Source organism: Myotis yumanensis, unplaced genomic scaffold (genome assembly GCF_028538775.1).
Source record: "Myotis yumanensis isolate MYYU_CA2020_CCGP unplaced genomic scaffold, mMyoYum1.0.hap1 SCAF_3, whole genome shotgun sequence".
In the NCBI taxonomy this organism is placed as follows: domain Eukaryota; kingdom Metazoa; phylum Chordata; class Mammalia; order Chiroptera; family Vespertilionidae; genus Myotis; species Myotis yumanensis.
Genome location: NW_027223754.1, coordinates 199,205,856 through 199,222,982, shown reverse-complemented (window position 1 = coordinate 199,222,982; position 17,127 = coordinate 199,205,856). Strand labels below are relative to the sequence as shown.

The 17,127-nt window shown below is 41.6% G+C and overlaps 1 protein-coding gene and 1 pseudogene across 1 annotated transcript in view; one reads left to right on the top strand and one right to left on the bottom strand.

The window, feature by feature from the left end:
- UTP20 (UTP20 small subunit processome component) overlaps positions 1–6,696 on the bottom strand; it is a 90,373-nt gene extending 83,677 nt beyond the window's left edge. The window contains exons 1-5 of the mRNA XM_070410906.1: positions 6,499–6,696; positions 5,265–5,345; positions 1,584–1,650; positions 1,342–1,474; positions 703–891 (exon numbers count right to left, since the gene is read on the bottom strand). Coding sequence (XP_070267007.1) covers positions 703–891; positions 1,342–1,474; positions 1,584–1,650; positions 5,265–5,345; positions 6,499–6,543 — 515 coding nt within the window. The 5' untranslated portion in view covers positions 6,544–6,696. The remainder of the gene's footprint in view (positions 1–702; positions 892–1,341; positions 1,475–1,583; positions 1,651–5,264; positions 5,346–6,498) is intronic.
- A 7,040-nt stretch (positions 6,697–13,736) lies between these two features.
- LOC139006513 (lysine--tRNA ligase pseudogene) lies at positions 13,737–14,798 on the top strand (annotated as a pseudogene).
- Positions 14,799–17,127: the final 2,329 nt, after the last annotated feature.

Genomic DNA, 17,127 nt, shown 5'->3' with positions numbered 1-17,127 from the left:
AGATAACAAGGAGGCGTCTACCAGTCGGGGCAGGCAGTTGCAGATAAAGCTACCCAGTAAACAGGTGGCTATGAACACCAAGCAGAAGAGTTTGGACTCTAGTTTACATTCATGTAGGCACTTCCTCTGTTACTTTACTCAGCACAACTCTACAGCGTAGGGCAGTAATGGCGGGCGAACCTCTGACACGCGAACTCATTTTTTTCGTTGATTTTTCTTTGTTAAATGGCATTTAAATATATAAAATAAATATCAAAAATATAAGTCTTTGTTTTACTATGGTTGCAAATATCAAAAAATTTCTGTATGTGACACGGCACCAGAGTTAAGTTAGGGTTTTTCAAAATGCTGACACGCTGAGCTCAAAAAATTCGCCATCACTGGCGTAGGGAGTATTAATATCCTTGAGCACACAGCTGTTTTCACAGAGGCAATCTTGAACACTGAACATGCATACATTGCTTTTGCTCACAGAACTAACGCAGATGGGGAGCAGGACTGACTGCAAACAGGCATGAGTAATCTTTTGGAGATGATGGAAATGTTCTTAAACTGTATTGTGGTGATGCTTGCATAACTTTATTAACTTACCCAACGGCACTGAATTGTCAATAAAATACAATACAAATTAAAAGCAAAAAAAACCCACAAAAAGAAAAGAAAGAAAAAAGATAAACCCTCTGTTAGAGAGAAAAGGGTCACCTGTATATATTGGGCATGTCCTTCACCATGAGCCTCCACAGGTACTTGTACAGATACGACAGCGAGGTGAAAGCCCATTCTAACAACTCAGTGTCCTGAGTCTCCAGGATTGAGGTGACAGTCAGAAAAAAATCCCGAAAATGTGGATAGAAGTCTGTCTGCAGATCTCGTGCCAGCTGTACAACCAAACTGGATTAACAACAAGAAAAGTAACATTTGTGAGACATACAGACCAAAAAACAAATACTGCAAGTCTATTTCATAAATGATAGTTGATCGCCTATGATGTCAGGATTAATTAAACCTTCTGAATCAAATCTCAAGAGAGGTATAAAGTTTTTCATATTTCAAGAATTCAGCAAAGATAAGGCTAAAGCAAGAAAGTACATTCCATCACAAATTATGGTCAACCATTCCTATTGTATCAAAGAAAAATGGGGCTCTCTGAAAAGTATGAAACAAAAGCAAAAAAATATATGCCTAAGATTCAGCTTTATGGCAATGCACTAGTATTCAGACTAACAGAAAAGGTAATTTCTTATTTTTAAACATCAGATCTAAGTCATATGTAGCTATAAACACAACCATTCATAAAGTTCAGACAAATATCCATGAGCTTTCTCTCAACATGCTACTTACTCCAAAAGGGGTTGATAAGCAAAACTGTTCTTGATTTGCAGGTGAGTCTTCAAACTCTGAACTATCTCGTTTTGATGATAGACCAGCTGATTGAATGATTGACATTTGTCAATAACTTCTTTGTAAAATTTCCCTGGATGAAAAAAAAGAAATTCTGTTTTCCTATCACACCATGATTTAGTTGTTTTGAACATATAAAGTGCAAATGACAGGTATTAAAATAGAAACAAAGTAGAAAATACCAAAGTGTTCCGTAAGGTTCAATTCTCTCCATTTCAGCAAACCTTCAAAAAAGTAGGTTTCCACCTCCTGTCAAGATTAAAGCAACCCATTAATTATTTATTTCAAAGACAAACCATAATCAAAGTAAATAACAATAGTGATAGAGTAATATCTTAAGGCAATGATGACAATAGTCAAGCATTAAACTTTTATTTCTTAAAAAAGGGCATTAGCTAACATACTTGAAAAGCATTCAAGTGTACTATACAATAGTACAGTAAGGAGAGATGCTTAATTTGGTTGTAGCATATAATTCTCTAAAATCTATAAAACAGTCATACTAAGGAAAAAACTTTTTTTTCTATTATTTTTTACACTTTTAGGCCCATAAAAATCTACTGACTCTTCACAGTTCTTTAATCTTAAGGGGAAGTAATCTGGCATTTCTTATTAAAATGAAAACCAGGTATAGCCTTTGACCCAGTAAGTCCCCCTTTGGAGATATTTCTTATAAAACTTGCAAAGATACAAGCATATAGATGTTTATTTAGCTTTACTGTAGTGGGGGAGAGAACATAAAACAGCCTAAATATCCAACATAGGAAAATGGTTGGAATAACTTGTGGTCTATACATACTAAGATATATTATGTGGCAATTAAAATGATCTATACCATATTGAACAAGAAGGTTGATGATATACCCCCCAAAGTGATAAAAGTTCCACAGCCAAGTGTACAGTAGGATCCAATTTTTCTTTTTTAAAAAGACCTCTATAAACATTCGCACATATTTTATGAGAGAAAAGCATGGAAGAATACACATACACCAAACTGCCAATATCAGTTTCCTCAGCAATAGGGGTGGAGGGCTGAGATAATACAATAGTCTAACTTCATCACTTTATTTAGCTTTTTAACATAGTATATATTACTTTGTATTTTGAAAGGTAAGACCAATAAATTATTACCATACACGTGTATATGCATGTGTGTATATATGTACATATACATGTATATGTGTATATATATATAGAGAGAGAGAGAGAGAAAGAGACAGAGAGGACAAATACATAAGCACATATACAAACAGCATGCTAAATCCTCCACATATCAAAAAAAAAGGTAAATCTACTGAGAGATTGAAATATTTAAAAAAATAAAAATGAAATAAAATCAATAGTTACGGAGACTAGAGAGGAAGAAAGAGAATCTAATTATATCCTGTTCAGTGTCTCTTAAGGCAGAAAACCTTAAGGTAGAAGGCATTCCTAGCCTGGCACTGTGACTGGCACATGTCAACCATTGGTGACAGACTGTGTCCCTGTCCCTTTGCAATGTGACTTGCAGCCCCTACCCCAAGAGACAGAGTCTATTTCCTCACCCCCTGAATCTGGCCTGGCCTCATGACTTGCTTGACCAATAACATGCAATGGAAATGATCCTGTGACTGCCAGAGCTAGGGTAAGGGGCTTCGTAGTTTCTGCTTTTGCTCTCTTGGAAAGGTTCTGCCATTAAGAAAAGAAGCCTAGTCTACCTTGTTGGAGAACAAGAGGCTGTGAGGACAACCTAGACCAGGGGTGGGCAAACTTTTTGACTCGAGGGCCACAATGGGTTCTTAAACTGGACCGGAGGGCCGGAACAAAAGCATGGATGGAGTGTTTGTGTGAACTAATATAAATTCAAAGTAGACATCATTACATAAAAGGGTACGGTCTTTTTTTTTTAGTTTTATTCATTTCAAACGGGCCGGATTCAGCCCGCGGGCCGTAGTTTGCCCACCTAGACCAACATGCTACAGTTGGTGTGGCTCACCTAGACCAACAAGTCCCAGTCAACGGCCAGACACTTGATTGAGGCCATTAAGCCCATCCAGCCCAGGATCCTATTCTAGGCTCTCTTCTCCACTAACTTAACATTCAACCCTTTAGTACTTTCAACCTGTCCTGTGACTTAAACTATAAACCATATGCTGAATGTTAAGTCAGTAATTCACCTCTAAAGTCACCAGATCCATACATCCAAATGTCTTTTGGACACCGTCATTTGGATGGTCACAGGTATATCAAAGTTAACCAGCCCAAAACAAAACCAACCCATGCTCTTCTTCCTACAAATCTATCTTGATGAATAATATCCTCAACCACCTAGTTGTTGAAACCAAAAAACTTCCATTCCCTTCCTCCCTGCATATCCAGCAGGTCACAAGCCCTATTGATCCTACTTATCTAATATCTCTGGAATCCTTCCCTTCTCTCCATTTGACTGCTACTACCATAATCATTTCTTACTTAGGTAACTACCAAATCCTCACAACTGGTTACCGTGACTCCAGTCCTACTTTTTCCTCCACACGAAAGCCAGAGAGATCTAAAGCTTAAACCTTATCAACCTCATCATGTCACTCACTCCCCTAACTTACAATCCTAGAATTCCCATAGCTTCAGGATAAAATCTAAACTTAGCTTGCCATATGAAGCCCTTTATGATCCTTGACTCTCTCACCAGGTTCTCCCTTGCCCCATTCCAGTCACCATCAACACACACACCCTACATACAATGATAACCGCGATGAACTGCTTTGTAGTTTTCTGAATGTGACATGCATTTTCTGGCTCTGTTCCTTATACAGTCTTCTCTCTCAGCCTAAATAGCCTTTCCTGTCCTCTTTGCCAAACCAAAATCTATACAAACAACAAGACTAAATTCAGGTATCGCTTTAATTACTTCATCTTTTTAAGACTTTTTAAAATTTAGTTTTATTGATTTCAGAGAGGAAGGGAGAGGGAGAGAGCGAGAGAAACATCAATGATGAGAGAGAATAACTAATTGGCTGCCTCCTGCACACCCCACACTGGGGGTCTAGCTTGCAACCCAGACATGTTCCCTGACCAGGAATCAAACCATGACCTCCTGGTTCATAGGATGATGCTCAACCACCAAGTCACACCAGCCAGGCTACTTTATCATTTTTTACACGCTACCCTACAACCCCAAATAATTTAGGTTAGGCTCCCTTAACTGTGAGTTCCCCAAGCATTATGTGCTTACCTAGAGAACATCATTTAACACACTGAATTCATACATTGGAGACAAGGCATTCAAAGAGAGAGTGAGCAGAGTCCAACTATAGCTAAAAGCATGTTATACTGGATCTTAAAAAGCCTAGCAGAGAATTAATTACTTGATGCAACAAAAAACAAGATTTTTTTGAGAGTGACTGAGTTATAGCATGGCTGGAAGTAGAAAGTAATTATGTAGTCCTAGTGCCTTTTAATAAAAGGGGAAACTAAGCCCCAGGAAAGTGACTTGCTCATAATTTCTTTAAAATTGTAGCTTCAGAATATGGATCTGCAACAGTTCTTGGAATGCATGTGGGACAGGGAGAAGCCGGGATCACAGAAGCCACCTGAGTATCGAGTCAGTTGTCTAACACAGCATCACCCAATAGAACTTTCTGCAATGATGGAAATGTTTTATTTCTGCACTTGTCCAATAAGGTAGCAACTACCCACATATGACTACTGAGCACTTAAATTTTAAATTTAATTTAAATCTAATTTGCCATGCATGGCTATTGTATTAGGTCTAATGCATTTCATGTTCATAAAGGAATGGCTTGAAAAACAATCTACTTCTAAGAGGAGAGACTGAAAATTCACTACGAATAATTAGAAGACTGGTTAGTGTGACATTCTCTTACCTCATCGTAGCTCGCAGTTCTGTCAATCCGGTGAATAATGTCGATATTCACATTCCCCAATCGTTCAGCAAATGTTAGAAACTGCAAGGGAGCGAGGGAACATATTTAAGATACATCATCATTTAACACTTATCAAGATAAGCCTACTCAGGAACTATCATTACATATAATGGTACCCTTCACACTTGCAATCTCAGACTTGTATTTTCCGTCAATCATAAAATTGTATAATCGAGTTTTGAAACTAAAAGTAGATTATCACTGATGAATCAAAAGTGTAAAAACACACAGAAAGACACAGAGCCTTAAACAAATGCACTGCGATACTATACAAAGGTAACAGGTCTATGAATATATTTGCATAAGTTCTGTGAGTTATGTCATTTCAAATAAAATTCCCATGCTAGGTTGTGGTGGACCTAGGTGAAAGCTGGTGATGCGGCCTTGCTAGATCTACTGTTAGTTTTCACAGGTACCCGGCTAGGTCGTTGCAATAACAGTGTTTTTAAGCATAATATAAACCTAGGTTGAATCACATAATAAAGGAACTCTCAGGGGACAGAGGAAGTGGGGTAGCAGCCATGGGCTGGAAATCACTCAGAGTCTCCCACCCGCCCGCCCCCTACTTGGGCCTTTTAAAGATAAAACAGCAGGGAGAACAGCTCCTAAGGCAGTGGTTCTCAACCTTCCTAATGCCGCGACCCCTTAATACAGTTCCTCATGTTATGGTGACCCCCAACCATAAAATTATTTTCGTTGCTACTTCATAACTGTAATGTTGCTACTGTTACGAATCGTCATGTAAATATCTGATATGCAGGATGTATTTCTATTGTTACAAATTGAACATAATTAAAGCATAGTGATTAATCGCAAAAACAATATGTGATTATCTATGTGTTTTCCGATGGTCTTAGGCGACCCCTGTGAAAGGGTCGTGGGGTCTCGAACCACACGTTCAGGACCTAAGGAGTTCGCCTGTCAGAGGGAGTTTAACTCCAGCAGAAGGGGATCCCAAGCACTGCGGACCCCACAAACCCCGGGCGAAATTAGCTGCCAGACTTTTTTCTCCGCCCCATGTTTACGATGCGGAGAGCCCCCGTCTTTTGCTGGAGCCTCCGAGCAAGTGACTCCGGCGAAGCCCAGAACCCTGCGGCCCCCGGATCCCGCTCAGGGCCAACTCCACCGCTGGGATTCCAGCGGCCCCGCCCCCCGGCCCAGGCCCCTCGCTCACCCGGTGCGTGTTCTCCGTCTTGTGGGAAACCGGCTTTGGCTTCATGACGGCGGGGCGGCGGCGGCCCACGAGGGCCCGGGGAGAGGTCGGAGGGATGCAACAGAAGGGAACGAGTGGAAACTCGTTGACACACTTGCGCTCTCGGATCCCCAGGTGTCCAAACTCTTTCTCACGTGCGACCGGCGCGCCTGTGCGCCGCCATGTTGGAAACGGGGAGGAGCCTGGGAGGGTCACGTGGGCGGAAGGAGGGGACGGAGCAGGCGCACCCTCGGGGGAGCCGGGGAGGGGGCGGCGCCGGCTGGTGGGTAGGTCGGTGGAGTTCTTTTTACTCCCTTTAGTAAAGGTATATAAGGAAAATGTGTATTTTTATTACAAAAGGAACCGTGTATAACATTATCAGCTCACACTCACCACCACTTAGTATGTATCCTGCACCCTGCGAAGTTCTTCACGCTCGTAATTTCACAGGAAAGCGCGAATCAGGAACCTTTGTCTAGAAATATGTGGTAAAGATTTATTCAAGGTTCCTAGGGTTTGCAAACAGAAAATACAGCTAGGCACAACCCAGAGTATTCTGAAAAAGGAAAGAAAAGCTGGGGGTTCTTATAGTTTAAATTGTATTCTCGAGAAGGATCAGTCCTGCATCCTTAGCCTCTGGATTGTTGCAAGATGATACACCTGTGATGACCCCTGGTCTGGATCTGAGTCCCTCAGGGGGGTAATCAGAGGGTTATCTGAGGTCTGTGGTATATGCAGGCCTTGGCACAGCCTTTCCCCCTCTCTCCAACTACTTGATTTTCACAATGTAGCAGCTTCACTATAGTGACTCCATTTTATTTCTTCGCTCAGTTCCTCAAGCACTGTGAATGCTGCGTGAATATAAATGAGGCACCTATTTTTAAGCCCCTTTGGCATATGAAGAAAGGAAGGTAAGTGCAGTCTTGCAGAGGTCGCTCAGCTCCAAAGTCTGATATTCCTTTCGTTGTTGTTAAATTTATCTTTATTGTTGAGAGTATTACAGATGTCCCTCTTTTTTTCTCCCACGGACCCCTTCCACCCTGTACCTCTTCGCCCAGGCCTTCATCACACTATTGTCTGTGTCCAGGGGCTCTGCATATATGCATATAAGGTCCCCGGTTAATCATTCCTTAAAGTTTGATATTCTTGACTTGGAGGTTTTTAAAGACTTTAGCATCCATTATCTCTGATCCTGTGGCAACCTTGTGAGGTAAGCAGGGTAGATGTAATTTCCTATGATGAACAATCAGCAGTGGCCAGGAAGGTGATACTCTACCAAGAAGTGAAAAATAGAAATTTTAAATTAAAAAAAAACCACTTATAATTTCATGCACAGCCATTAACATTTTGGTGTTTTCCCCATCACTCTAATGTTATGTTGTTAAACATAATTGTACAAACAGTTGTGTGTGAATACTGTATATATATTTTTTCACTGATTCATTCAACAAATATTTTTTGAGAGTCTGCTATGGCTATGCATTGTTCTATGAGCTGAACAACACAGACAATAGGAATATTAATAATAATAATTCTGTTTGGAAATATTTAGTCTGAGGTGCTTACATCTTAGATAGCTAAGGAGAGATGTGAAGTGGACAATTGAATACATCCCTGCTTACAGCTCACTGTAGAGGTCAGGGCTGAAGGTGTGAATTAAATACCTTACATGCACTTTACTGAAAGTGTGACGTACTTAAAGCCATGGAACTGGAGGAGATCATTTAAAACGTGATAAAAACGAGGATGAAGAAGAGAAGACCCAAGTTTAACCCTGGAGTGCTCCAACAATTAGCAGTGGCCAGGAAGGTGATAGTCCACCAAGAAGTCACCAGAACCCCAATGCCCAGGAATATCTTTGTCACAAAAGCTGTGCAATCACAGTATTATAAGCATTCATCATTTTATAGACTAGGGAAGCTCAGAGAAATAAAATGACTCATGTGAGATGACAGTAAATGAACAGCAGAACTGGGAGCTATAATCCAGGTGTCCTCACCCCCAATTTAATAACTTTTTTTATTACAATCAACTTTACTTCACGCTAGGTACAAAAGATGGTGGAGGATATTTCAAATACCAGCACAATCCCAAAGGCTTTTGAACTGGGTTTGGCTGGGGAATATATTATTTTATGTCAGCGGCAGATTTTCTTTCCTAATGATTCCTTGCGCAAAACAGCGTGGGATGAAACACTGCCCTGATTGCACATTAATCAGATCATCTGGATGAAGATAATTCATATTAACAAGGTCTTTTGTTTATTAAGGACTTGGAGGTTTTCAAAGACTTCAGCATCCGTCATCTCTGAATCTGTGGCAGCCTTGTGAGGTAAGCGAGTAGATATAATTTCCGTCATATTATAGCTGAAGAAGTAAAATAACCCCAGAGATAGCAAGTGACTTAGCCAAAGTCATGTATCTTTAATTGCCGGTGTCAGGCTTTTTATTCCACATTGAAAGGAATTGTTGCCACATGCATTTTCCCAGATGACTAATAGCTTACACTTTGTAGCTGTGACTACATACCAGATAATATTCCAAGTGCTTTGCATATAATGACTCATTTACTCTTCTGATAAAGTAAATTCTATGATCCCCATTTACTGACGGGAAAACTGAGGCACAGAGAGACTAATTAACTTGCTCAAAGTCATATAGTCTCAGAAAGCAGTCCGAGCTGGAACCCAGACATAGGCTGGCTGTATCCAGAATCTGTGCTCTTAGCCACCGCACTATGCTACCTCCAGTTAGGATGTGGAAGCAATTTTGTGATTCAGGTAGCTCATAAGCACACTTCAAAGAGTCTTTGAGATTAAGTTCAGACATCTTATTGCTCTTAGACTGTCATAAGCCCTGTCATGTGTATGGCCACTAGATCTTATTATCTACTTATGTGATAGAGAGATGTGATCAAAATTTTATTTTTAGACTATTCACCTGGGCAGGGTGGAAGAAGCCTTGTGCATAGCAATAGCTACTTTGGCATCAGTGTTGAAAAGTGTTTACAGGTAGGAGTGAACTGCTTTCTGCAGAAAAACAATGCTCAGTCATCACTCTCTTTTTTAAAAAGATTTATTAGTAATGCTGAGGAGTATAGAAGACATCTATTCCCCATTCTTTCCGTTGCAGTATTTCGATTTTCCTTTGGGAAATCCCCTCCTTATTTAGTCTTAGTCGATGTGGTTTCAGTACTAACCCATCCATCCCCTATCTCCAGGGTTGCATGCATGATCCTGGCCCAGGTCCCATTGATCTCCCTGAAAAAAAACCAAATGGTTGGTCAAGGACTGATCCTGGTCAGTCTAATGAAAGTTGTCCCTAGGACTTTTACTTGAACTATTGAAAAACAGACATTCTCTTTCACTTAATAACTAATACAATGAAGTATAAGCTGTAGGCTACTGGTGGCCATCTTGCCCCATGGGAGTATTTGCATGAGAATGAATCGAAGACAGGCAAGAGTAGAACCAAGTGATGGAGAGAATTAGGTTCCTAATGACAAATTTGGGGCATCTAGATCTAGCTGTGTCTACCCTTGGACTTTGCAACAACATAAGCCAAAAAATTCCGTTGTGTGTTTAAGCAAATCTAAGTCAGATTTCTGTTGCTTGCAACCTAGATAAATTTTTCTGATTAATAAATTGTTCTGCTTAATACAGGTCTAATTTCTGCTATGCCTGAAAGCTAAACTATATCTATTATCTAATGCCACAGTAAAGCTGCATGGAAAAAAGCCACAGTGGTGTCCAACAAGTCTGTGATTGATTGGGTGATTCTCCTCTTCTGGGTTAGCCTTGGCTGATCTTTCTTCTTTTTTTTCTTTTTTTTTTTATTAAATCTTTATTGTTCAGACTATTACATTTGTTCCTCTTTTTTCCCCCTCATAACTCCCCTCCTCCCAGTTCCCGCCCCACCCTCCGCCCTCACTCCCCACCTACTGTCCTCATCCATAGGTGCACGATTTTTGTCCAGTCTCTTTCCGCATCTCCCACTCCCCTTTTCCCCCAAAGAATAGTCAGTCCATTCCCTTTCTATGTCCCTGATTCTATTATAATCACCAGTTCATTCTGTACATCAGATTATTTATTCACTTGGTTCTTAGATTCACTTGTTGATAGATGCATGTTTGTTGTTCATAATTTGTATCTTTACCTTTTTCTTCTTCTTCCTCTTCTTAAAGGATACCTTTCAGTATTTCGTATAATACTGGTTTAGTGGTGATGAAGTCCTTTAGCTTTTCCTTATCTGTGAAGCTCCTTATCAGACCTTCAATTCTGAATGATAGCTATGCTGGATAAAGTAATCTTGGTTGTAGGTTCTTGGTATTCATCACTTTGAATATTTCTTGCCACTCCCTTCTGGCCTGCAAAGTTTCTGTTGAGAAATCAGCTGACAGTCGTATGGGTATTCCCTTGTAGGTAATTGAGTCTCTTTCTCTTGCTGCTTTTAAGATTCTCTCTTTGTCTTTTGCTCTTGGCATTTTAATGATGATGTGTCTTGGTGTGGTCCTCTTTGGATTCGTTTTGTTTGGGGTTCTCTTCGCTTCTTGGACCTGTAAGTCCATTTCTTTCACCAGGTGGGGGAAGTTTTCTGTCATTATTTCTTCAAATAGGTTTTCAATATCTTGCTGTCTCTCATCTTCTGGCACCCCTATAATTCTGATGTTGGTACGCTTGAAACTGTCCCAGAGGCTCCTTACACTATCTTCATATTTTTGGATTCTTTTTTCATTTTGCTTTTTCGGTTGGGTGTTTTTTGCTTCTTCGCATTTCAAATCTTTGACTTGATTCTTGCGCTCCTCTGGTCTGCTGTTGGGTGTCTGTATAATATTCTTTATTTCAGTCAGTGTATGCTTAATTTCTAGTTGGTTCTTTATCACAACATTGAGGGTTTCATTAGATTTCTTGAGGATCTCATCAAGTTTATCGGCAGTTTCTAGAAAATTATTGAAAGACCTTAAAAGTGCGTTTTTTTAGCTCTATATCCTCCATTTCTGTTATGTTTCTTTGTCTCCGCATTTTTATGCTTTCTTGGTGCACCCCCTTGTGGTCTTTGTGCTCAGTCTTGTTGTAGTTAAGCCTTGATTGTTGTCGGCAATACTGGGGGTGAATTGACCTCCAGGCTAACTGGCTATGAGAGTCAGCTGTGTCTGCAGTGGGAGAGCTTCTGTGCTGGATCTCTAGGGCGGTGCTAGTCTAGTGTTTGCCTAAGGCTATCCGGCAAATGCCTCTGTGCAGGGCTTGGGCGGGGCGGCTCCCCGGGGATCTACAGGGTAGGCGGAGCGAGCCGTTATGGCTGCTCTCAGAACTGTCCCCAAGGGCTCTGCCTCTCAGAGTCCTGGGAGAGAAAGCTGCATTCGAGTTCCGACCAAAGCCAGACAGTCCTGCTTCTCCTGTTTGAGTCTGGGTCCCTAGAGACTCGCCTGGATCTGGAGCTCAGAGTCTGAAACTCCCTCCCGATTGAAAACAACCGCGCCCTCCACCGCCGGCCCGCTCCACATGCACTCCACACCTTAGTAGTTCACTTCCGCACTGCGCCTCCTCTGAGTCTCAGTATGGATTTCTCTTTCCTTCTAGTTCAGCCATGGGCAAACTACGGCCCACGGGCCGGATCCAGCCCGTTTGAAATGAATAAAACTAAAAAAAAAAAGACCGTACCCTTTTATGTAATGATGTTTACTTTGAATTTATATTAGGTCACACAAACACTCCATCCATCTTTTGTTCCGGCCCTCTGGTCCAGTTTAAGAACCCATTGTGGCCCTCGAGTCAAAAAGTTTGCCCACCCCTGTTCTAGTTGTAGGATTTCCACTCAGCCAGCCTTCCTGCGGTTCTGGGTAATGTCCGTTCCGTCTTTTAGTTGTATTTTTGAAGTGGTTGTTCGAGGCAGCAAACTCCTGCATTAACCTATGCCACCATATTGGTTTCTCCTTTCTTCTTTTTTAATTAGTCACTCTTAACTCTTTTACTCAGGATGTGCTCATTTTGGTGATTCTGCTCTTCCGGGTTAGCCTTGGCTGATCTTTCTTCTTTTTTATTAGTCACTCTTAACTCTCTTTTACTCAGGATGTGCTCATTTTGCCAACCTAGCAAATCATAAATGCCAAAGTGAGAGCCAAAATGCTATTTATTTTCTCTTGTTTTCATTTCAATGCATAAGCACTTAGCTATTAAGTTGTTGAAGTTAGAAATTTATTTTTCACCTACTTCACAAACATTTATTTACCCAACTGTTAGGAAAGAAAAATAACAACAAAATAACAACAAAGATATTTTTGTTACCTAAACAGTGTTGCTTCAGATATCTGGGAGTGGTGGCATGGTGTAATAAATGGGGAGTCCAATTTTAAAATTAATTTGTATTTTTTAATGGCCAAATCCTGTAATGAATCAGATGCAAATGCAAGAATGATTACATTTTACAACTAGAAGAACCCCAGAGGGCCTTGGCTGATCTTGATTGGGCTTATTCAAGCATCTGTGGTCTGCTGACCACTGGTTGGGGACTGGCTGATCTAACATAGCCTTGACTTGAATGACTTGGCTACATGTCTCTGTTATATGTGGTCTCTCATCATCCCAAAGGCTAGCCTGGGTTTTTCTCATGGCAAGGGAGAACCTGGAAGAGTGAAAGGCGTAGGCTCAAAACTGTCACAAGTCACACCACCACTTTTACTGTATGCTATTGAGCAAAGCAAGTCACAGGAACAGCCCATATTCCTTTCAGTTTGAGCCTCCAGAAAGATGGCTTTGGTGCAGGGACCTGAGGGGAATGCGGTGAGGTGAAAGTGAGCAAAAACAAGCTAAAGAGATGTCTGAAAGTTAAGAAGAAAGTAGCAGAGGAGGCAGCCAAGCAGAAGGAGCTCAGAGAGAAACAACTAAGCCAGGGCAATGCTGCTGCCACCAACCACACCACTGACAAGGATGTGGGTGCCAAAGAGGAGAGCCTAAACCCAAACCAATACTACAAGATCTGCAGCCAAGCAGTCCATCAGCTGAAGGCCAATGGGAAAGACCCATACTCACACAAGTGCCATATAGGTGTCTCAGTCACTCACTTCATCCAAGAATACAGTCACCTGTAGCCTGGGAACCACCTGAGTGACATTACCGTAAAGGTGGCAGTTCTTTTTCTAGATAGGATCCATGGGCCAAAAGAGCTTCCAAGGGGAAACTCATCTTCTAAGACCTTTGAGAAGAGGGGGTCAAGTTGCAAGTCATGGCCAATTCCAGGAATTATAAACCAGAAGGATCAACAAACTGCTTCGGGGAGATATAATTGAAGTTCAGGGGAATTCTGGGTAAACCAAGAAGGGTGAGCTCTGATTCCTATGAAGTCACACTGCTGTATCCTTGCTTACATATGTTACCTCATTTTCACTTTGGCCTTAAAGACAAGGAAACACGGTATCATCAAAGATACTTGAAATTGATCCTGAATGACTTTGTGAGGCAGAAATATATCGTCCACTAAGATCATCACATATATAAGAAGTTTCTTGGATGAGTTGAGATTCCTAGAGGTTGAAACTCCCATGATGGACATCATCCCAGGGGGAGCTGTGGCCAAGCCTTTTAGCACCAACCACAATGAGCTAGACCTGAACTTATGTATGAGAATTGCTCCAGAACTCTGCCACAAGATGCTGGTGGATGGTGGCACTGACCGGGTTTATAAAATTGGACACTAGTTTCAGAATGAAGGAACTGATTTGACTCACAATCCTGAGTTCACCACCTGTGAGTTCTCCATGGCCTCTGCAGATTATCATGACCTCAAGGAAATCACGGAGAAGATGATTTCGGGGATGGTAAAGCGCATTACAGATGGTTACAAGGTCACCCACCATCCAGATGGCCTGGAGGGCCAAGCCTATGTTGTAGACTTCACCCCACCCTTCCAGAAAAAAGCAACATGGTAGAAGAGCTTGAGAAAGCCTTGGGGGTGAAGCTGCCAGAAACTATCCTCTTTGAAACTGAAGAAATTTGCAAAATTCCTGATGATATCTGTGTGGCGAAAGCTGTTGAATGCCCTCCACCTCGGACCACAGCCAGGATCCTTTCTAAGCTTGTTGAGGAGTTCCTGGAAGTGGCATGCATCAATCCTACATTCATCTATGATCACCTACAGATAATGAACCCTTTCGTAAAATGGAACCGCCCTAAAGCGGGTCTGACAGAGGGAGAAAAAAAAAGGTTTGAGCTTTTAGTCATGAGGAAGGAAATATGCAATGCCTCCACTGAACTGAATGACCCCATGAGGCAAGTGGCAGCTTTTTGAAGACTGATAGTAATTCACCAAAACCCATTTTCAATAGTTCAGCGTTGTCATTTCTAAATCAAGGATAACAATAGCACCCCCTTCACAGGGATGTTGTAAGGATTAAATGTGTTAGTGCTACAAAGACTTAAAAACATTGCCTGCTACACAGTCAGCATCCCATCAAAGTTCTCTGTTGCTGATGTTACTATTATCATCCTCCTCCTTAGAGACTCAGCTAAAATGTTACTTCTTAGGTCCTGGCCAGGTAGTTGGTTAGAGCATTGTCTGGATACACCAAGGTTGTGGGTTTGATCCCCAGGCAGGGCACATACAAGAATCAGCCAATGGATGCATAAATAAGTGGAACAAAAAATCAAAAAATCTCTCTCTCTCTCCTTTTATTAAAGAAATTACTTCCTATGTGAGGCCTTTTTTTCTCCCTTTTCCCTTCTGTCCATTTCTCTGCCAGAGTTATATTTATTGTATTATAACTGTTTTATGATTGGTCCCTCATCTACATCCTCTTGAGGACAAGGATTGTGTTTAGTTATTTTTATATCTCAAGTACATAGCATAGTCCCTAGATAGTATAGGCACTCACTAAATATTTATTGAAGGGGGGAAAAGGAAGTGATGGAGGAAGGAAGGAAAACCATATAAGGGTCAACATCTTGTCAAGGGTAGATTCATGAAAGGGCAGCCTGGTGAACTGCAAGGCAGCTTTAGTAGTCACCATATCCCAGGTGCCACAGCATCACTTGATAATGAACTCCTACCAGCTCAGGGACCAAGGCTGTTTGTACACCCTTCACACCCTGCCTGGGATGCCTCCTGTGCACATCCTGTCCCCAGCTTTACACCACCACTGCAGTACCAGCCACCAGCCCCTCTCTTCAGGTGCCCTGCATCTCGTTCTGCTCAGGGGCTACTCTCATGCCACTTCTTTGGACACATGAAGAAATGTGCTTTGAATCTCACATATGCAAACATGCAAGTGTGCGAGAATTGGCGTCTCCTGGGGCAACTCAACCACTGAAAGATGGGAGCTGGTGCATAAACATTTCTCTCTCCTGGCTATTGGGCAGATGACTCTGATTGGGTGACCAACTTGTCCTAGTTTTCCCAGGACTTCCCTGGTTTTCACACTGAAAGTACCACATTGCAGGAATCCCCTAATTCTGAAAGACATTCTATAAGATTCCTCCTGGGGTCCCACTGGGGAAAGTCCCAGTAGCTCAGTTTGATAACACGCCTGTGTTGCTTTTCCTTGCTTTCCCAGGCTATTTTCCAAAATAAACTACCTCTCTATCAGCTGCTGTCTCAGCCTCTGTTTTTTTTATTGTGGGGAATCTAGCCAGTCTTTGAGTTGGGCAGCCCTGAACTTAGCTGTACAGGGCTGAGTGTTTATAGCTTCAGAAAACTGAACAAGGCAGAGGAAATGAGTCAGGGCCCCAAGCAGCCAAATTATCACTTTCCTGATGTTGTTACAAAATCTGGAAGATACGGTAGTGTTCAAGGATATCATCATGAAATGTTTACTGTACGGCTTAATTGCTTCAACAGCAAGGTGTTAGAAAGGATTATAGACAGTCAGAAGACTTAAGTTTTAGTCCACTGTTAGTATTTAAAATTTTATAGGGCCTTTGTAATTTTTCTTTTCTTGGGCCTCAGTTGCCTATCTGTAAAATGAGGAGGTTTGACATGTGCTATTGGCTGTTGTAGTTACTTATAGTGTGAGGGGTGCAGATGGCAGAGGCTCGAGGCAGGGGCGGGCGGGGAGGGAGTCAATAGGTACGGCGACTAGGAGAAGAAGGGGACTGAGGGCTCATATCTGCATCAGTAGTTTGAGTACATGTTGCGAAAAGATGTTATAATGGGTCAAGGTGGGCCACGCAGAACTCCTAACTCATTTCCCTAACATTCCTGAGACTTTATAATTTATCTCAAGTCCTTTTCCACAGTGAAACAAGATTTCAGCGCCAAGAATATTTGCCTCTGAGTTTTAAGAACAATCTTCAATAAAGATCTTGAGGCCATGACCACCAAGGCCAAGTCCAACATGCAGCGAATGGTGTGCTGGAGCAGCTATTCCTGCTTGTAAGAGCGTGATTGCTCAGGGTTCAGGAAATTTGCAAGCCAGACAACCATTGGTAATTTGAAACACATATCTTATAAATATGGGAAATTGACACCACAGAAATTGGCAAATGCTACAAAACAGGCCTCCCTCTGCCCTGCATGCTCGTTACCAGCACATCGCTGCATTCAGCTTTGAACAGTGATATTTCCTTATCCAGGGCTTGGCAAAATTAAATATGTGTGTCTTAAAAATAAATATTTTTATTCC